This window comes from Amphiura filiformis, chromosome 8 (assembly GCF_039555335.1).
Source record: "Amphiura filiformis chromosome 8, Afil_fr2py, whole genome shotgun sequence".
Taxonomy (NCBI): Eukaryota; Metazoa; Echinodermata; class Ophiuroidea; order Amphilepidida; family Amphiuridae; genus Amphiura; species Amphiura filiformis.
The window spans coordinates 24,396,087-24,419,392 of NC_092635.1; the positions used below are offsets into that span (position 1 = coordinate 24,396,087).

The 23,306-nt window shown below is 34.5% G+C and overlaps 1 protein-coding gene across 9 annotated transcripts in view; it reads left to right on the forward strand.

Moving 5' to 3' along the window:
• The window catches only part of LOC140158830 (protocadherin-15-like), a 203,121-nt gene that overhangs the window by 111,858 nt on the left and 67,957 nt on the right, over positions 1-23,306 (forward strand). For all 9 annotated transcript variants that reach the window (XM_072182062.1, XM_072182066.1, XM_072182064.1 and 6 more), the window contains exon 3: positions 21,372-21,392. In XM_072182062.1, coding sequence (XP_072038163.1) covers positions 21,372-21,392 — 21 coding nt within the window. The remainder of the gene's footprint in view (positions 1-21,371; positions 21,393-23,306) is intronic.

Here is a 23,306-nt window from a genome sequence, read left to right on the forward strand (position 1 = left end):
AGTATCCATGAAGTTATAATAAAAAAATAATAAATGGCAATGATAAAAATATGATCAATTTTCAGTTTGTCATTTCAAACGTCATCACACATACATTGTTTAGAATAAATTGTCATTATCACCAGAAGCAGTAATGTCCCTACCATTTTATTGGAGTGAAATTTGACATAATTGAAGTCAACGGAGTGTGTGTTTGTACAGGAAGCGAAATCATCCCAAGGTCATGCAGACAGAAATTATTATTAGAAAATGACATACAAAGATAATATTTACATAGGCCTTCAGGTGTTTGAATCAAAATCATTAATGTGCCAGAAGTATTACTAGATCTGAACACTCTTAAAAATGGCAGGTAAAATTTGATCAGATATTCCTTGTGAAATAAGACCTTACAAGATGTCTATAGTCAAATTGGACTAGAATAGAAATGGTGCCAAATTTGTCACATTTCAAGTTAAATTTGTCATGAATTCTGGTCAAATTTAATAAGATCTTATTTTATTACATGTATCTATGTGTTAACATATTTTAAGAGTGTAGATTTTGTAAAAGCAAAATGATAGGTAATGTGGTGCTTTTGTATAATAATGAGGTGAGTGGGAAAATTTGATATGCAATAGGTTCTTCCAGGTGTTCTCATTGTAGATGCCATCAGCATGCATATTAATATGTGTAATCTATTTTTATTATAGACACACTTAATTTGTATGCCTGAAGAGTATTATAATTTGTGAATGGAATTTTAAAATGTTTTGATTCATGTCATGTATCTAGAGATCTCTTCTGAAACTTAAGTGTCTGTCATTTGTGAATAGAACCATAATGTTGTATTCTAATTTGGCTTCTGATTAAGAATTTTAAATATTATTTGCAAATAGAAGTGTATAATTTTGATTTGAATCATGAAATAGTAACATTTTGATTCCAGTCATGTATTTTTGATCTATACAGGAACTTAAGCACCCGCTTTAGCATCGTTATTTACTTGTGAATGGAATAATAAAATCACATACCTTATAATATAATTTGAATCATCATCATACAATTTCTATGTTAACCTCATAAGTCTTGAATAAGCTTCAATACCAGAGTGTTCCTCTTCTCCTTTTGACATTATAGAAGTATATTCAGGTCTATTGCATTGCATAACTGCCTTTATCCCTTCTTTTACCCATGCAGCTAGTGGGACCTTTAAAAACACATGATAAATACTTAGAGCCAGATATATTGCAGTGGAAACATCAAGATCTTTGCATGGATTACATGTATTATCTCAAGGTTACATCAAGTGTTTGAAATTAAACAACAAAAAAGATGTGCAAATTTTGTGAGAGATCTTGCAATCTCTCAAGCTTTTAAGGATGTATTTAGCTTTAGATGACCCAGAAAACTATGCCATTGATTTTTCTGAAAACAAAGTTACGTGGTATCTATATAGTAGATCTAGATTCATAGATTGTGCATAAAATTCATTCACTTTATTTTGGACGAGCAAAATTCAAATTCAAATTTTGTACAAAACAAGAACATCTGGTCATTGTTTTGTTAATGTGAATTCATTGGTGTAGGGTGTGTAATTAGTGAAAAAGTAGTGAAAAATCACACGTAATGAATTGTGGACGTCCACGGTTGTAAGACAGCGGCAGAGGGTGCTATACAGCATAACTTTGTATATGGAGTAGGGTCCTCTATCGTAGGTGTAATACCAAGTCCACGGTTAGCGGTGAAATATAAGTCCACGTTTGGATTATGATATGTCTGTGGGGGTGTGTGTGGGGGTGGGTCCACGGTTTCACTGTTAACAACCACACACACAATACGGATCCACAGTTGTCGGTGAAAACATGTCGGGGTGTATGTGTATGTGTGTTGAGTTGTATATTGTATAGAAAAGTCATCAAATCTAAACATGTCATCAAAAGGAAAAGACACACAACATGAAAGATGGTGATTTCCTCCCTAAAGATGGGAATGCTTGAGTTACATCTCAAGTTCCCTCCTACAACTGCTATATCAGACAGTATTGATTGAATTTCTTATGAACATCATACACCTTAACCATCATTTCACACTATCTGTCACTCTATCCTCATCCTATAAGCTTATCCGGTTTATTTAGCATGACCTGTATGCATAAGGGTTGTGCAAAAATAGCCTTGCGTAAGAGAAAGTAAGGCTTGGATTTCAGTGTCTAGAAAGGCGTCGTCTGTTCAATTGTCTGTGTAATTGATCCATTTCTGCTAGTTTCTTAACATAAAAACCACTGGACATTACGGTAAATGGAAATCTATGATGGTGAGTAAACATAGATATGCTATACACAGGAGATGGGTAATATGAGATATCAAGTTGGAGACATAGATCTTTAAAGCTATAATGTGCCCAAGATTTATTGGGAATTGTTATCAATTTAATTTTTGTTTTTTCTAAATGTGTGGTTTTTTTTAGATCATATATGTCCTTAAAATAATGTGCTTTTGAATGGCCCATGACAGTGAACCCATTACTTAGCCTCAAAGTATGATACAAGCATTTTTGAGAATTGTTTTTGTTTAAAAACTAAAATATTATTTCAGGAGCTGCAGAATTAGATGGAGTTTATCTCTTACCCTAAAGCTGTAAAATTTTACAAAATGAAGCTATAGTATGTGCCAAGTCATCCCAAGTGACTGGCTGGGCCAGCAAAACACCTGTGGCTATTGATCCAGTGCTTAGCACCCGAGGGGTATGTGGTTCGAATCCCAAAGGAAACACACAACATCTTTGTTCATCCTGTCTCTTTAAATCTCCCTTCTTTCCTTTTCAAGCACTTTCATCATATTAGGATTAAGAATATTTTTTGATATGTCCATCACCAGAGTGATAGCTTATTCTGTTGCTCAACCTACACACTTAAAACTACGGGGTCAAAAAATGACCCAAACGGGGTCATTTTTGACCCCAGCATAGTTATCAACTAAACACCATACCACTAACGGGGTCATTTTGACCCCATTGGTCGGGGGCATTGCAATGACTACGTATTTGGGTCAAATAGTAACCCCATTGGGGTCAAAATATTACCACATTTCGGGGTCAAATGAAATGACCCCTTCAAAAGGGTTGCCTTATTGGGTTACTTAATGACCTCATTTCTGGGTCAAATGAAATGACCCATTTGAAAGGGTTGTTTTATAGGGTTACTCAATAACCACATTTAGGGGTTGTTTGGATTTTTTAGTAGGCCTATGGTCATGCTGGTCCCACCAGGACATAAGTGTGTTTCTGCACAGAGAAAGCATTACATAAACAGCAAACTGCAAAATGCATCTGTGTATCACACTCACACACAGTCAGTCATCGCCTATGACAGTTCACGTATTATAAGCTTACATGATATAAGCTTATAACAACTGCAGCCAAGACACCAGCCACGACAGCATGAAATTGAATGAATCTGCGTGCATAGACAAGGGTCTATGCATCCTTGCAGTCTCACTTTTCAGCTAACTTTTCATATTCCATCATGCAGACAAGCACACACGACAATCCGCTGAGCTGCACAATCAGAACAAATATGGCGCTGATGTGACCACGTGAGCCGATGCACACCGTGTGTGCAAATAGTTCGAAATGCAAGTCATTATAAAGTTGACAAATTGGGTAACTTCGGTCAAAAATTAGTTTTATTTATTAATCAACAAACATTAATTGCAGCTCATGTTTAAACTCATTTATGAATTGAGATTTTCAAAGCGGAAGATTGAAACTGATATCAATGCACGACGGTATCGGCAAAATGACCACTAAGTTTTTGACCACGTTAAATGTCGTGGCTAAAATGACCTCGTGAATGTGGTCAAATTAAAACAGTACAACCCCCTTGAAGGGTCAAAACAACCCCAAACGTGGTCAATTCAAAATGACCACGGAAAATATAACCCCGTAGTTTTTAGTGTGTACATGATGTCAGTATACCCTCATGAATGCCCCTTTTCACCGATTTTATGTGATGCTAATCAAAATATGATTTGTATCTTCCTCTTATAACTCTCTCTGGCAGTTGGCACATACACAAGAGCCTCATGCCATACTACTGCTGATTAACCACACTGTAATTGTGAAATTGACTATATCAAATAACTTTGGTCAACAGCAAAGTGTCCAAATTAAACCTCTATGAAACCCTGCAGGCCAAATGTGCTATTTTAGAAGAATTAAATTTGTCAGTTTAGAGCATCAAGGAAAGAAGCATGATATGAAATTGCATAGAAAGGTCCTTCAAGGCATTATATGCTTAGCTGCTCATGTTAGATTTTGGTGTCATTATACACTGATTGAAAGCCTTTGGAGCACACAGAAGAATAAGGTGTCTGCATAAGGTAGCGTGCAAGTGTTACGGTGACATTTCCATCAAATAAGAAGTTTACCTCATAGATGGATGTGTTTAAAATTTTGCACATTTGTACTTTGAATGTACAAATTGTAATAAGACCAATTAAATATCTTCAGAATTAAGCAAATATTGATTTTTCATTCTCTGGGTTAAAGTGATGTATTCACAATGATGTCTTACGGGAAGTTGTGAGAAAAAAAAATTATGCTTTAAAAGTGTTTTGCATGTTGACTTTATGGGCATTGTGCACAAATAAAGACCTCTAGGCTATATAATGTGATCTATCTAAGAGGCCTTCTGCCATCAGAGTCAATTTTCACTTTTTCATATGTTATCTTGCCCATTCAAAAGGTTACAAAATACTAAAATATTATTGAAATAAAGCATGTTTTTTAAATGTTGCTGCAAAACATTGTAACATATACTATTATGTAAATGTTGACAAAATATTTTGGTTAAACATTTGCAAAAAATATTTTACAATAACAGTTTGACAACATATTTTGTCTGACAAAATGTTTTAAAACACTTTACTGATGGGGTTGTTGCATAAATATGTTGATGTTGGTACCCAATTTGTAACCACGCTTCCAGACATATAGCATGAGTAATTATTCAAACTTACTCTTTCCCGTGACCACTAAAGCCTGTTAGCATAGTTAGTCACAATTTGTTTTCTAATATCATTAAAAGAAATCTCATTAGCTTAAGGCGCTCAACAGCTCCGAGCTCAACAGCTCAACTGGATTTTTTACCAAACCTTACCTATATATCTATTGATTATCACCTCATGTGAATGTCTGTGGCAACAAAATGAGGAATTGATGAATACTACATGTCCCTCAAGAAATGAAGATTTGTCTGAAAACCCTTTTTGTGCGTATCCATATATGGATTCTTTCCACACAATTATTATTTAAAAAAACACCACATTTCTTTCCAAAAAAATGATGTAAAAGAAAGCTCTTTCAGATGTCAAGAACCTTTTGAAAAGCAATTTATCCTTAGAGCTACGAATGTTTCTGTCACACCAAGAACCTTTACAAGAAGTTTGTTTGTATCAGTCGTTATTTACAACACCCTGGTATGCATCCCTGTAATAAATTCTCACTACTTTTTATGTAGTATGACAAATCCATTCAGGGAATGGGATCACAAGCATCTCTACCATTTGTAAGAAATAGATAGGATGATGGATATCTTTATCCATGTGTTGTTCTTAGGCACTTCTGGGACAGACCAGGGAATCTTTTATTTTGGGAAGGGTGAGTGAGTTATATGTGTGTGATAGTATACCATCTCACGTGACCAATCGACCTAATTCAGTCACCTGATGATGTCCGATGGTTTCGGACGAAACGTTGTGTTAACGAAACGTAAGTTCCAGTATTTGATTTATTTCTGTACTTTTGAGTATACCATCTCGTTTGACCTTTTCAGAGATGTTGTCATAATTTAGAGTAACATTATGATGATATCACTTGACTCTTGAAGAAATAGTTGGAAAATGTTTCCCTCACATTCAATATAGTTGTTGTGCAGTACAAATCATTATAATCATGTTTGTGTATCTTAGTGAACTTGATTTGAATTGTGTGAACATTAAAATTTCTAAATTAAAATGTACTATAATAGAATCCCACAATACAATGGGTGATGGTGGTATGCCATCTCTCCCCTAGTGTGTGACCACCTACCCAACATGATTGCCTTTATGACTCTCACCCTCCTGATCAAACAAACAGGTAATATTTTATAAGTCATTAGGTAATGGTGAAATTGTGACGTTTGTGCTCAAAATTTGTCTTGTGCTCAAAACATCTATATCTGCTCTTGGAATAATGTGCATATCTTTTGAATAATTTACATGAACAGTGTATTTATGGTAAATTGGCCTTTGAATGAACTCCAAAAGCCCATGCGACTAGCAGCACAGATCACCATTTAAATCTAAGTCACTTCTATCAGATCTTATTTGAATTGCAGAATTCTGTATTGGTATCAATCCTTTGAGGTGTGTGTGTTGATACATGCAAATTATACCAGACATAAAGCACATAGAAATGGAAATGAACTAGCCTGAAGCATAATTGGAGAGGATGCCTAGAATACCTAATCAGTCCAGATTTACCTAATGGTGTCTATTACATGTGACACAATCAAGCAGAAGGAAGCAGTTGTTGCTCAGATATATCCAGAAGCAACATTCAACTTCTTGAGTGTATTGTTGTTTTTGGAAGCATACAAATATTTTATATCTCTGGAATGACAATTTTGATTGTGTTCTCAGCATATTATGCCCTTAAATGGGGACAATATTGAATAGAAAAATTAATATTGATTTTTTGACAAATGCCTCATTTTGTTTGATTGCATCACAACAGATGAAAAAAGCTGGGCAAATTACTCTAGGAAACTTATGTTGAATATTTTGTCACAATTTTGAATAGCTTTTACAATATCACAAGAATATTCTAACCGTTTTGTTAACATACAAAGCCTGGTGCATTTTTCATTGATACAAACAAATGGGTAGACATGAGATAGTGTCATACTATGCAGAAAGCATGTTTGCTGTTCCATATAATCAGATATATTGATATACTGTGGTATTAGGGGATAGAGATAGGAACATACACATATTGTATCATGCCCTTTGTGCTATCGGGGGTAGAGAGCATCACACATTGTATCATGCATAGGCCTACTGTGCTATCAGGGGTAGATAGCAGCACACACTTTACCATACATACTGTGCTATCAGGAGTAGATAGCAGCACACAATTTACCATACATACTGTGCTATCAGGGGTAGATAGCAGCACACACTGTACCATGCATACTGTGCGATCAGGGGTAGAGAGTATCACACAATGTACCATGCATACTGTGCTATCAGGGGTATATAGCAGCATACATTTTACCATGCATACTGTGCTATCAGGGGTAGATAGCACCACACACTGTACCATGCATACAATCAGGGGTAGAGAGCATCACACAATGTACCATGCATACTGTGCTATCAGGGGTAGATAACTCTGTAGCATACATACGGTGCTATCAGATAATCCCAGGTAAATAAAAAAAACACTATGCAATTTATACTATGCTGTCAATAGTATATACATTTGTAGACACACTATTTGAAGAAATAAATTCATATTTTGATTTTTTTTAAAAGATTAGCAAATTGTAGTTAATCCGTAACCAGAATGCATTTTGATATAAATTGATATGAAAATGTGTTTGAAATTGATGAAGCATCTGACATTGTCATTAGCATTTAACTCCATCACTACCACCATCATAATTGCTATCATCTGTGTTCTTACCAGTATTGGTCGTAAACAAATCAATATTAACAAGCAGCATTGATAAAAACAACTGAAGAATAAAATAAATGAACAATCTCTTTGCCAAATAAGATGAAACAATGGCCATGTTTCTCCTCCTACTCCTTTGTTTTCTCCTCTTACTTCTGTGGGCAAAACACCACATACATGATTCATTTATAAGAACTCATTTTGATGAAATTAAATATTTATCTAGTGTATATTTATGTATAAGCCAAAAACGTACTAATCAATATAATTTAGGAAGTCGGGAGTAGCAGAACATTAGATAGTGGATCAATGCAAACTAAATTGACAGTGAACCAGAGTAGTGAAAGAGCTAATTTTCACATCACATCCATTTTTGTGTTCTTCTTAACATAACTTAATCATGCAATATTAAAAATGTAAAAAAAAATTCAGGGTCTGGAAAACCTGTAATTCATGAAAATATTTAAAATTGTTGTACTGTGATGAATTGATAAAAAATAAAAGCCATAAAACCTTTTAAAAAGCTAGAATCAGTAAAAATATTGGAAAGTTCTGCATCATGTAAAACAAGGTATAAAAAATTATAGTACATTATTTAACCAGTATGCCTGATAGTAGAAGTATTTTTAGTTTTATACTTGAGTGGATGCAAAAGCCAAATGGATTTTTTTAATCAATAAGAACTTCGATCTCAAAAACAGTGAACCAATAATGAGTAGAACATGTACTCATTATTAATTATTATTTTTTTCATGTTATGGTGAAAAAAGAAAACCTGAAATTAAAACACAAAAAAGCATTCTTTAACAATGATGGACGTCATTTTGAAGGAAAAGATAAACGTTATTTGTCTCACTTTGGCAAAAAGGTCAATTTGTATACTTGTTTAGCTAAAATTAAGTGGTTCTAAACGGATTGGAAAATCAACTGACCAAGATAAGGGTATTAACTTATCATATAGAAAACAGAATATTGACATGTCATACACCAGCAGCAATATTAAAAATTGTATTAACCTAGTCTAGGTCTGATAGTATCTGTATCTGTTGACTATTGCTTTCTTACTCTACAAATCCATATAAAATATGTGACATTTCTTCAACTTCAATATTTGTTAAATATGGTGGAGAGAATCATTTGAGAAAAAAAACACCTGTAGTAAAATAATTGGTTTCATCAAGTGTTAATGGACAAGACTGAATAAATTATGCCAACCCATAAAATACATCTTGATACACATTTGGTTCAAAACATTCTTCAACATTCTTATTACTGTATGTAGTTTTTAGTAAAAGCATTCGGAAACATATAGACCACTTGACATGTGATGTCATTGCCCGGCATTATGTGCGCAAACTATGGCAATTTCCATTGTTCTTTGTCCTGCAGTGAGCATCATAGTTTGCTCTGGGCATGTGCATTTTAAATCGCCCACCACATTTCATATAGTACAAGAAAGCCATTGAACAGTGTAGCAGTTCGTTCAAGCATATCGATAGATCAGTCCCAATGATGTCAAGTGGTCTATACCAATAACCATTGCCATTTTCTCATATGGATATTATGAATTTGATTTTTATTACCTCTTTGAACTCTGAAATGTAATTTCTCTTATCTTAGTTTGATACAATATATACAACAAGACATGTTTAATTTTAATCATTAAGGTCAAATTCTTTATGGTCTAATTAAGTTCCATGCTTTACTGAACATGCTGAAAGCCTAATTACTAATTGGAGAGAAAAACACATTAGTAATAAATAAGAAATAACTTGAAACCACAATATACAGTCAACTGAATGGCAATCATTGCTTATTGCAATATATTCTGTACATTTAATACTATTTCACCTCTCTTTGATCTTAGGCTTTAAAAAAAGCTGTGTCTCAAAGCCGCTGTGCGTTCGTTTTTCTTAGCGTGTCCAAGTCAGCTGAAACAGCAAATTCATTTTTTGTTTCCCTTTTTTGCTGTCAAATCATGAAATTCTGAGACATATTTTGAAGAAAATTACTTGATTCGTTGCTAGCATTGTTTAGGCATTCATAATTGTGTAAATCAACCAAATCACAAGTTTAAGCTGTGTACTTTTGAACAATTGGTCAAAATTAAGTTTTAAAAATCTTTAAAAAAAAAAAATCTTTATTCGTTTTTGAAACTGCCATGGTCTTTCAGACACAGCATTATTTTTTTATATTTTTTTGTAGCCTTACATCCATTTCATGACAAAAATTAACCAATTTCATTTTAGCAGATCTTACATTATGACTTTAATGTGCAAATTGGCTGTCAAGAATAATTTATGAATAGGCAGGCGCCAAAACACTGCCAATTTGATGTTGCAAGTGATTTTGTTTCATGTTTAAGGAAAAGTGATATACATGGTATTCATTGATATGATATTATATAGCTTTGTTACTTGAACAAAATGTCAGATATTGCACATCAGAATCAGTAGGTTCACATTTATAGAGGTTTAGTAACACCAGGCTTAAGATTCTTGCCTCTTTGGTGCTCTCAGGCCGGTCTATGAACCAGGATGTTTTTGTAGGGGAGGGATTTTCAAATTGTGGACTTTTCCCAAAAAATAAATGTGCTTAAATGCAAAAAGTGGACCCCTTAAAATTGACATGTTTGGGCTATTTTGTATGGTTTAACATCAAAAGGTGATCCCTTTGTTATTTCTCTTTATACTTTAGATCATCTTGGGTACATTTTTCCCCTTGAAAAGCATGCTTTATTGTAATTGCACCCTCCCCACTCCTTTGTAATAAGCAAAGTATATGCAACGGGAGGATAAAGTGAGCCTTTAAAACATAATAAAGCTGTAGTGCCTGGTGTTAACCAATGCAAACACCCATGTGCCACACCCATTAAGATGAGTGCTACACCCACACATAATGATTAATTAATTCACCTTTTTTCATGACTTTACGCTGAAAATGTACATGATGAAAAATTGGTATTTGGTTTTTTAATGTCACTATGTACTAGCACTGAATGTCACCATATTTAATTATGATCGAAGACTGCATTGATATTGATTAGTGCTTATTTGATCAATTACTACCTACATCCGACAGAGTAATAATGGGTTAATTAATCTCAATTTTTGTTGCAGTCTATTTCCAATTTCTTTTAGGAACCTAATTTATGTGAAGTGCAAAGCCAATTTTGAAATGTTATATTTGTTTTTAAATTCACATTTGTAGAACTTTCCTTACTTTGTTTAACAAAAGAAATAGCTTCCTTACTTTGTTTAAGAAAAGGAATATTTTTAGCATTGTTATTTTCACAGCTGCTTGAAACACAAAAACCACAAAAATATAGGTAACACAAAAATGTCCATGTTTACAGAAGTAAAAATGGCTTATTATTAATAACCTTACTTTTTTGTTGCTACCTATTTTCATGATCCTTTTCGTGACCATTATGTGAAGCATTTTTAAATCATCTCCCACATAAATAATGACTTAATCGATCATTTATATTTCAGTGCTGCCTATTTATATTAACTTTCTAGGAACCTAATATATGATTTGTGGGAAGTAGTTTTGGTTTTGAACATAGCATTAATTTGCACTTTTTTTTATAGCTGTAAAAAAGCTCATTTCATCAAGAATATAAAAACTCAAATATAATTTTGTAAGTTGCGTAAAAAAGGTTTGTCTCACAATCTCATATAAGCTATCCTAGCACATGGCAAAAACAATAAAAACGTGGGCTCAAAACACAAACAGGGTTGTACACAGGATTTGTTTGTGAGGGATGCGGAACTGTGGATGTTTTCCTCAAAAAAATTACATACAAAAATTGACTTCTCCCCCCCCCCCCCTAAAATGGGGGCTTTTGCTTTTTTGGGCTATTTTGAACAGTTTAACAGCAATTATTATATTATGAACTACTTGTATTGTATAATAACACAATTTTGTTGCACTCACATATCGATATATATGTGTCAATCATTCTATCATAAAACCCTATTCATATATGGACAAAGTATCCATTGTTTTAAACCTGTTATAATCAATGAATAGATTAACACAGGTCATTGTTTTATTGATTTAATTGTTTTGCTAATCTATGGAGATATGAAGTAGCTAATTATAAGCAAAGTTTGACCAGTTCTAATATAAGAGTTGATCAATAACATGTGACCTGCTACAACCAGGGAAGTATTCCTAGTGGCACTTCCCTGCTACAACGAAACGTCCTGGCTAAATTGTTATTGTTAGCCTATAGCAACTTATAGACAGCAAAACAATCCTAACAAGAACAGTGGCGTGTCCAGGGGGGGGGCTTTGGGTGCTGAAGCCCCCCGCACTTTGTTAAAAATCATGTAAAATCAGCCGTTTTTTGCCGATTTTAGCCATCAAGCCCCCCACATAAATCTGAAAGAGGGGCTGAGCCCCCCGCAGGAAAAGATCCTGGACACGCCGGTGAAGAACTGTAACAAACTTCTTGCAATCTTAAGTAAGTTTAGTATTAATCAGTCATAATGGTAAAAGAAGACCGGGAAGGCAAAGAACATCCTACTTGTCTTATGTGCAAAAACTGTTGGGGGACTTTGACATCATTTTACTGCCAGATGCCATTACCACTTTGGCTTCAAATCATAAGACATGGAGAAACTTTGTATATAGTTGCCTGCTTCGCAGTCGAATGAAATAAAATGATGATAAATATCAACGAAACCTCGAAAAGTAGGAAACTACAGAGATTGCTCATATAGTAGTAATGTTAACTTTAAACAGATACTGTTTGTGTTATCAATGGAGTGAATCTCCTTCAAGAAATGCACACCAATTTCAGTTATCACATACCCATATTGCATTATTCATGTGTTAATTCTGAAACAACATGCACTTACCTGATCTGAATACCTATAACATCTCAAATGTTACTAATGGGTCTTTTGTGCATGCAGTGGAAAGCTTACAAGGACCCTCCACTTTTCATGCAATTCCAATTTACTGAAAAGTAAGGGGGCCAGAGTTTGTGTATATAGTTTTTTGACCTGGGGATGAACCTGATGTTAAAGAAAATAATGACAGAAAGTGAGAATCACTTTGGAGGTAATTGAAAGGTTGCTGAACTACAACATTATGGGATGTAAAAATACATTATAGTGGGGTCTGGTCAAGGGCGTCTTCTCATCTAAATGTGATAATTTTCTTTTGAGGAACATTAAGGCGGGTCAGAGCTGTGCTTGAGCTAGCGAAGTATGTGCTCAAATATTGAAAAAATTAAAGCCCTCACTCATAGAGAAAGGGATGGGCAGGGGGAATAGCGAAATCTTTTGTTTTTACCTATTATTTGTCGTCATGTCTCAATAACTAGTATACACATGGAAATATAAATGTGACCAGTGGATTCCTTCATGTGCATTTATTTAAGCAAAATTACTGTGCATGCTGGACATGTGAATAATAAATAAATGGCGCTATTCGGGTTTTGATTGAGCAAACTTCAATCAAAACCAAAATTGTCATTGGCGTAATAAGCCCTGGGTTTTGTTGAAAAGGGTTTCATTGTCCTGTAGATCAATAAAAGGTGGTGCCATGCGTGTTGTGACATCAGTCCGACACCTGTTGTGCATCCATGCCTGTGTCGAGTCGCGTGCCAGTAGCCAATCATAGGCAGCGGTTCTGGGGCGTGGCTGTTTTCTCAGAAATTGTTGCCGCGAAAATTCATAAGCTGTTTCGATACCATCCGAAGAGGTCAGGAAAATTTTAAAATTGAGATAAACTTAACTTTGAAGGAAGCCTACGGCACGTCGCCAAGTGTTTTGGAGACAGAAAGTGGAAATAACGATGGGATATCGTGTATTAATTTCGCAAAATTAAGAAGGATATAACCCGTAAAATATTGCGAACGAAATAGAACTTGAACTTCCGGACGGTATCCATCGTGTACAATGGGTCGTGAAAGATGTACGAAAAGTCAATATTCTTCACATTCGCTATGGACGTAAAAAGTGATGTTGTAAAATCGACATTTATTCATGGTGGTTGACTAAACAGTGCCGTGACTTCGGTTTTAACAAGTTGACAATCTAGTATTTATCATCGTGGATTTGTCGTATCGTCAGCGGTGAAGTGAGAAGAAAAGGCGCCATCTTGTATTCAGACGCCGAGATTGGACAACTTTAATCATGGCGATACTTGGAAAACAAGGGTGAGAAAATTATAGTAGACATGATTATGAATTAGATGCGGTAATTTGATGTGTTGATATAATTAATCTAAGCTGTTAAATGGGTCTGTATACATTAATCAAAAGCCCGGGTGAAAACCGGACGTCATATTTAGCCATGGCGAATAATTGTTTATTAAAATCCAGTGAATCAATTTACTGAAATCGAGGTTGAGATCATGTGATCGCTCTTTTTATGAATGAAACAGGCATAGAATCTTTGACACGATTATAATTGAGGTTGTTTAGGTTTAATGTAACGTAATAAAATTTGATCAATAAATTTGACTATCGAGCTATAGTAGTTACATAATTCACCAATTTGGGCGAAAATATTGATGTAAATTTTTGACGACGCGATGGGATCTGAGTTTGTTGTTGTCACAAAACTTCCGGGTTGCGTTTCTAGATTTCCGCACGTTCATTCCCAAATTGTAAATCAAGAATTGTTATTTCATCCGTAGTGGGTTTTTCGTTACTTGTTATAATTGATACATGGTTTTTCTAACAAATAAGAAAAACTGATTGAAAATTTCACAATTTGGTGAGTTAAATTATCACAACACAATTTACTTTAGACATTGCATTAAAAACACAGCTAGATCGCGTTCATGCAAGCAGTTTGATGTTTGTCCTCCAACATGTGGGTGACCCTAGTTGCTCAGTGAGGCGGGTCTTACATAATTTGGTGTGACGTAGTATTGAATACCTTAGTCTGATGGCTGTTCAAGGTCATTAAAAATAAATACACGAATATAGATCGTGGGTTTTTTAGGAAACGCGGTGAATATGAATAGGATTGCACAATACATTTAAGCAAAATCCCCGCCTGATCGGGAGTGAGGTCAGGAAATGGAACACAAATTATTGACAGATGCAATTTTTTGTTGGTCATCTCAGTTCAAGGTCATGCTGAAATCAAATAAGATGTTGGTTTCTTAAGATGGAGAAAAAGCACAAGAACGTAAATTAATAAATGGGGAAAATATCCCATATCAAAAAATGAGACCTTTTCGGATAACTTCCCGATAGTCACCGGGTAGACACCGGCAAATTTCACATGCAAATTAGATAGGTAGCGGGTGACTACCCGATAAATTTTTGGGAAACAATAGTGGATACCTTTCGGGTAATAGGTACCGGATGACTACCCGATGACTGTTTTGGGAAACTAGCGGGTAACCACCCGTTGACTTTTTGGGGAACTAGCGGATAACTACCCGATAACATTTCGGGGGACCTAGCGGATAACTTTTGGTGACGATATACCTGGTGACCTCTTTGGAGATTTCCTGTTGACCTTTTGGGAATGCAGAAATACAAATTCATGAGTATGCACAAATTTATTAGGCAATTTAGCTTATTATTTGAATTGTAGATTTTGGAGAAATATAACTCTGCAGTCATGGCAGTTGAGCTTTAAGAAACTTGAAAGTGTAACATGTAATTTTAGATATTCCTGATTTAATTTAATTGGTTCACACCTTTATAAGGTGCATACCTTTCAATTAATGTATAACCAAATTGTTAGCATATACATGTATTACAGTACCTAAATGTGATCACATCACTGACACAGCATAATAATTTTCATATCAAATATTATAATTTATTTACAACAAATAGCTTAACATAAAGCTGATCAGTTATTGACACATTAGCTGATGATTAGTAATTTAATTGACAATAATTTACTGTCAAAATCATGTGTGATTAGAAAAGATATAAACTAAAACATTCAAATGTGTCATATATTAGGCACATCAGTGTATAAAGACTGCATCAATACAAATCATTTCATACAAATTTTCCTACCTGCATTGTCATATGAAATCAAGCATTCAATGCTTTATAATTCTTACAGCATGTTCCAGATTAATTAGTAAACATCTTGTAATGTCCTACATGTAAATCCTTACATGTTGGACCACAAATAACTTGCATATTCTGCACAAATATATTCCAACTGCCAACAGCTATAGCAACTCCATGATTTGAATTCATTCAGTGACCTTTGACCATATACCCACCCACGCATTCTTAAGATGCTTAATGCTATTTTCAAGGTCAAATTAAAAGCGGATAGCCACCGGGTAACTCCTGCAAAGAATATAAGTTTCTGGGAACCTTCTGGGTAACTCATTTGAAATATTTGAGTTTTTGGGAGACTTCCGGATGTCTACCGAAAACTTTTGGATAACTTCATTAGGTATCCGCAAGGTATCCGCTAGCGGGCACTTTCGGATAACTCTTGAAAAGGTACCCGAAAGGTTTCTGATGACCACCGAATGGTCATCGGGTGGTCACCGGGAAACTTTACTTTTTGCTATGGGACGTCCGGAAATAGGGAATGGGTGTTAGAATTCAGAAAAGGGGGCAAAATAAAGGTAACGAAATAAATAATAATAATAATAAATAAATTAAATAAAAATAGGGAAAATAGATAAATAATTAAATAAAAGCAAATAAATAAAGAAGAAAAAAAAAAAAAAAAAAAAAATTAAAAAAAAAAAAAAAATAATAAAAAAAAAAAGAAAGCAAATAAATGAAAAAAAATAATAATAATAATAATTTTGGAAAAAAAAAAAAATAATAATAATAAAAAAAAAAATATAGATGAATAAAAAATAGAAAAATAATAATAATAGCTATAAATAAATAATGATAAAAAAAAAAAAAAAAAAAAAAAAAATTCTGGCGGTCTATCAACATCATCGGAGGTTAAATAGGCTAAGAATTTTGGATTCAGAACTGCAAGTCAAAAAATTTATGTAAAAAGTCAACACAAGTCAGGAGAAGGATTTTCATGAAATATGGTAACATAGAACACAATGGAGAGGCACAATTTCTTGCGGGTCAAAATATATAAGGCAAGATCAATGGAATTGCAAAAAACTTAAGGTTAAATAAAATAAAAAAAAATAATAATAATAATAATAAAAATAAAAATAAAAATATAGGTCATCAAAGGACATCGAATGGCAAATATATAGCTAAAGTTAAATGACATTTTATGAAATGTAGGGGTCACCTGATGATCAAATTAGTATTTATATAATATCAATGAATGTCAAAAAAGGGTTGGAGGCCATGAAAGGTGGTGAAAGGGTGCAATAATGAAGGTCAATTGTGATCATTGGGATGGCAAATTATGAAACTTTTGGAAACTCATGAGATTGGGGTATATCGCAAGTTAACAATTCAAAAGGTAAATTTAGGTTGCAAGTTTAATTGGAAGCAGGAAGTAATGAAGCAATCAAACAAGTAAGCAAAAATGGAAGGAAAAATGCAATGAGAATTAAGTAATGGGTTGGGAAAAGACAGCAGTGACAAAACACTTTTTCTCCTTTTAATAATAATACTTTTTAGTAACAGCAGGAGCTCCTACATGTTTCCTAATAGGAATAAAATAACTTTGTTTTCATTCATATTTATTCATTCATTCATTCATGTCATTCATATTTCATTTTGCTAAATCACCATTCAATAATACAATGTACATATACATATAATGTTTACATGTGCATGTATGGCGAGTTGGTTCCCTTTCTGTCTTTGTTTTTTCTAATTTATTTCAGAATATGGATATCTTAATGCTGGTGATTAGAAATGGAGGCTTGGCATGTCCGGAAACTTGGAATTAATAGTGGCTACGAAACTGAAAGACTGTATAAGAATGCAGGGGAAGGTGATACATTGAACATTTTGTTATCGGAAGCTATCAGATTCAACACCTAGTATCTGAGTCAACTCATGGCTACAATAAGTTGGAAGTATCAGTATCTTTATGCGAACCATTGATCAAAATGAGCACAACACAAAGCCTATGGCATATCAAAATTGGGAACAGACGTATGAACCCAAATTACTACAATGGTTACTATGTGCTCTACGACAGCAAATTACAATGGATGACGAGAATGACTGACAACAATGGCCAGGGCTATGTAAGATCCAAGAAGAAAAACACATGAATTGTTACAGTGATGATGTAAAGTGATGTTACAAACAACGGATATTATACATCGTAGGCGACTAAAGCAATTGCATAGGAAAAATAAAAGATACAGTCGTACATGTATAACGATATTGGCATTTGACAATTTATCAAACAATAAAGCGATAACCGAAATAAAACTTATTGCAGTATAGATGATATCACTCTTGAGAAGTCGCCACACTTCAAAAAGCAGCAATGTCAATTGATGCATTGGTACATGTATAATCAACACCTAAAACTCTGTCATAGGTGGCAATTATAAGAAGAAAATAGTGATTGAACAATGAACATTGAATAATTAAATATTGATAGCAGAAATGCATGAAATGATTTAAAGGCCACAATTGAGTACTACTGCACCACTTTAATAATGAAGAGGGTAATCGTGTAAATGGCCCAGATGAATACAAAATTGCAAACATTGGATTTAAAAAGGCAAAATATACAGGTATCATCTATGTTAATGTCTTAACGAATTGGAAATTTGCTTGGGATTGATATTTGCTAGCCTATTCTACAGGTTATGATAAACACAAATATGTGAAAAATGGTGTATATATGTAAGGTAATATTTTCTTCACCTTAATAAAGGCTCAAAATGTCCAGGTAAAGGGGTGCAAAATGCAGGTCAAATATTGCTATGGACAGCAAAGTGGAGTGCCATTTTACACAATATTTCATATTGTTAGATTTACTGGGGCCATAAATATGACCACAAAACGGGCAGAACTGTAAGCTCATATCATTCAGCCCTGATCAGTTAAATGATTTGTTAAATTGAAATAGAAGCTGGGATAATGCATTTTCAAATTAATGTAAAATGTGCAGAGGTCTGTGGGTTGGCACTGCACTATATATCCCAAATTTAACTGATCAATGCATTTCATGGCATGTTCCTGGTAGGGATGCTCTTTAGTAACTAGAACAGATACACGCTGCCATTGGGAGGTTTTCCTGTTTTTTCTCACAGTTTTTTTTTTTTTTTTTGTCCAGGTTTTTACTTTCCAATTTTCAGCTATCCGGTATTGTTGTTAGTAAATTCAAGGAGCACCAACTGTTCTCAATGCTTCAAATGCTTCAAAATTCAGTAGCCTTGTACACCCTATGTCTTTGCAGTAATGATAAACTGTGGATGTGGACTTTCCTCTTTACGGGGGAGTTAGGCAAGTCACTAGATTAGGTCCTTGGTTGGCATTGTTTCTTTTGCTTTTTACCATTTTGTCCAATATATGAATCAAAATGGAGATACATTGCTGCATTTGAGCAAGTCATTGGGAATGTTTTCACATACTTAATATTTAATGTCAATTCCAAATTAGGCTGTTTGGAAATTGAATTGGGTTGTCCTAATTCCGGAAATGAGTAATGATTAGGTCCAAGCCAAATATGCTGTTTGGGATTTGAAGTGGGTCGTCTCACTTCAGGACCATAAATGGCATCAGATGATATAGCTGTCTGATTGCGTAAAAAGGGTATCAGATGATATTGCTGTCTGATACATATATGATTTCAATGATTGATATATATTGCTTTTAAAGAATAAGCCAGATGATATAGCTGTCTGAGGCGCTAATGAATTTGAATTTAAGCCAGATGATATAGCTGTCTGAGGCGCTAATGAATTTGAATTTAAGCCAGATGATATAGCTGTCTGAGGCGCTAATGAATTTGAATTTATATCTATTTAAAATATCAGATGATATAGCTGTCTGAAGTGATATTAAAAGTATGAAGATAATATAGACAGTTGATTTCCTGTCAACTGTGTATACTCTCAGATGATATAGCTGTCTGAGGTGATATGTGATTTTAAATTAAGTATGAAGAACACAGTTGACACTTGATCAACTGTGTAAATGAAAGGAAATAAAAGATTCGGATGGTAAAGATCCAGCTCCGGCAATAGTTGTGTTTGGTCTACTTATTGCGTCCATAGGACAATAAATATTTCCTTAAATGAATTTTGAAAACATGTTTTTATAGTTTTGCTTTAAAAAATAAAATCAGAATTTGTGAAAAAGTATTTAGGTTCGAAATCACTGGAAGAGTCTTTACGTGATATCAATTTATGTGAACATATGCACACTCACCAACGCCCACAGAACCACATTAATACCACCTGAGCTTTTACGTAATTTAGTTCGGAAAGTTTAATAAAAAATGTTCTGATAAACAACACATGATTAATTGGCAAGGGGAAAAGGAGCATTTATCACATGTGAATGTTTGACCCTTAGACATAGAATTTAAAGAGACACACAGATATTCTGAATAAAACTGTTTGCCTACTGCTTCAAAAATTGATTTCTGAAGGGGGGTCACTATTGGCTATCCACTATGGATGGATAACCATTGAAAATGTGCAAATAAACTGGAAATAAGGGTCATCTGCAATTGACAGCATGTCTCTTTCTACTGTTTTATACTGAGCACCTCGCATTATAGTGCTTTCACCTTCAACTGCATTTTAATCCTCTCACCTTCATCGGGTCGTTTCCACTGCGCTGTAAATGCAGGGTAACAATTCACCTGCGTATTTAGTGGGGGGCGGAAGTCCAGAAAATTGTTTTTGTGACCTCCAAGGTCAGATTTTGAATGCTCGCACTGTATTGTAGTAGGCTAACTTCCAGTGTCACCCACAAAATCATCACCCAAACTGCAAACGTTACTGTGTATATTTACCACTATTAACCACCTCAAAAGGTGGTTGAGGGATTCACTCGCATCACCGTGCATTCACCTTAACCCAAACTGTTTCTGCTGGGGCTGTTACCACATATTCCTCGTATCACCTCAAATTCACCTGCAACCGTTTGTTCAGTAGAAACGTGCCTTTTATCACCAACTTGTCTTTTTACATCTATAGCTGTATATTGGGATATGGAAATCCATACTGATATTGGGAAGGCATCGTGACTCTCAGCAGAGCCACTATGATAGATAATGTCATAATAAATATGTCAAGCTTTTCCCCCTAAAGCTGTGTCTGAGCTCTTCCTGTCATTGTGCATCCTTTGATATTGTTTATTTCCTTACTGGATCTAAAACAGTCTTGAGTTCAGTATTAGGACTTTTCCAGTATGGTAAAAAATATTAAGAATAAACTGGCGACCTGCATTGGGCTATTATAGTTGAAATCCATACACCCCTATGGAAGACATGACCTTAATCTTCATGGTCTTGCTGATATGCACTTATTTTGGTTGCAAATGTTGATGAGGAAATTGCCAAAAATTCATTCAAAGAGAGCTACCTGACTGAGGCTTTAAAAGTGACTAAAATCCAAGAGCATTAGGAAGCACTGTCCCTTGGAGCACCATCATATATTTTGCTCATTACATGGCCCCTGGATCCCATTTGTCACCCCACCATTGTAGGTCCACAGTTTCTAAGCACACTACTGTTAGTTTATCTTATACTAATGTACATTTTCTATCTTTCTTTTCTTTTTCATGTTCTTCAACTTGTGATGTACAGAAACACAGCAAGCAAGACCAGGTTAGTTTATGCTTTATTTAATTCTTAATATCAGTCAGAAATTGACTAAAACAATACCTTTTATGAATGTTTTATAACAATTTTATCTTATTTACATGCATGCAACTGTCGCCATAGTCCTTTCAAGTTTAACCAGTAATTAACTATATATGTAACATTTGATTTTACCATAACTTAATGGAAAGAATATTGTGGTGGGATCACTACCAACTTACGAAAACAATCATCCATATAAATGATTGGATCTAGAAAGCTCAGGGCTCAGCGGCACAAAGGCTTAGGTCCATCAATAGCTGCCATGCTCAGTGGCACAAAGACACAACTCCATGTACTGAAAGTTTTTATTTTTACTTCCCCTCCACCCTAAATGCACCCAATTATAATTTTGGACAAGAAAAGCAGGTAAACAAGAAACTTAATCTAGTTACTGGTGAGGCCACCATACCATGCCTCTTCCTATGTTATTTTGCTTCGAAATTTCTTCATATTTATACATACATGGACACCTTAAAGGATGACTCCGGCAATCACAACATTATGCCTTATATGATAGAAAATTAATTATCAATCACGAATCACATGGTTTTATTTAAAACAAACTCATGTTGACCATAAAAATGAATTAATACAGTTGTCTCTCAACACACGATATTCAAAATTCCCGGGCGCCAAAATAGTTGAGTGCAATGATGTCTCAGTAATACAATGAAGGCTGACAACAATTGAGTACAAGTAACCATTACGTCATTGCACTAGACAATTTCGGAACGGGAAGTTTGAATATCGCGTGTTGAGAGCCGACTGTTTTTATTAATTTGTATGGTCAATATGAGTTTGTTTCAAATAAAATCATGTGATTCTACTTGATATTTGTTTTTCTAACATATAAGGCATAATGTTGTGATTGCCTGAGTGTTCCTTTAATCTTTAGCATGCAACTGAGTCTATCTTGAAATCTATAATTTCAACAATGTTTGTCACGTTCAATTGTATTTTCTATGTATATACATACATATATATAGACATCAGAGGTTTTTGTTCATCATAATCCATTATATTATGCAGGAAGTCCAGTTGAACAGTTCTGATTGAAAAATAACATTATGTTTTGTAAACCTTTGTTGGTATCAATTGATTCAATTTTGAAAGTAAATTGACATTATTGCATGCATTGCAGGAAATATGATGTGATTTAGCAAATTGAGTCGGAGGTTAAGCATATTCTTTTTGATATTTCTACAATGTTTGGATGGTGTTATGAAGCCACCATCTGTTTTGATCAATGGCTCAGCGGCAGAAAGGTGTATGTCCATTAGCTGCTATATGAATGATTGCAGTAGATATCCCATAGCTCAGAGGCACAATGATGTACGTCCATTAGCCACACTTGTGTAGAGCTTCCAGGGTATAGCTCAGCAGCAAAAAGACACAACTCCATATCCCATTTGAAGAATTTTAATATTATGCGACCCCAACAACGTCTGGTTTGTTTTTTTGTGATCATTCACAATTTTTTTGTAGATGTAATTTTTCTAGCTAGTTTGTTAATGGCTACAAGTCCAATATTATAAATTACAAAAAGCAATACAAAAAGACAGGTCTGCATCTGCTGTTGGTTCTTATCTTCATGAAAATAAGACTTTTTCAAATGTCTCAAATGGAATTAATGGGCTATCTACAATCAACGAAAAAAGTCCTTGGAACGCTTGGCACACTCTGTCGAAATTCCGTGCAGAATTTCTTATGTTCATGGAAATGACCTATATTGTGTTTGGGAAGAAACATGACATCTACAACAATGATTTACCCTTCCCTCTCCCCATCAAGCAATGTTGGAACACATTGGGGAACCGCTGAAGACATTGGCATTTCTCAACATTGTATGCACGGGGGGAGAGGGGTGACAGTTTTCCG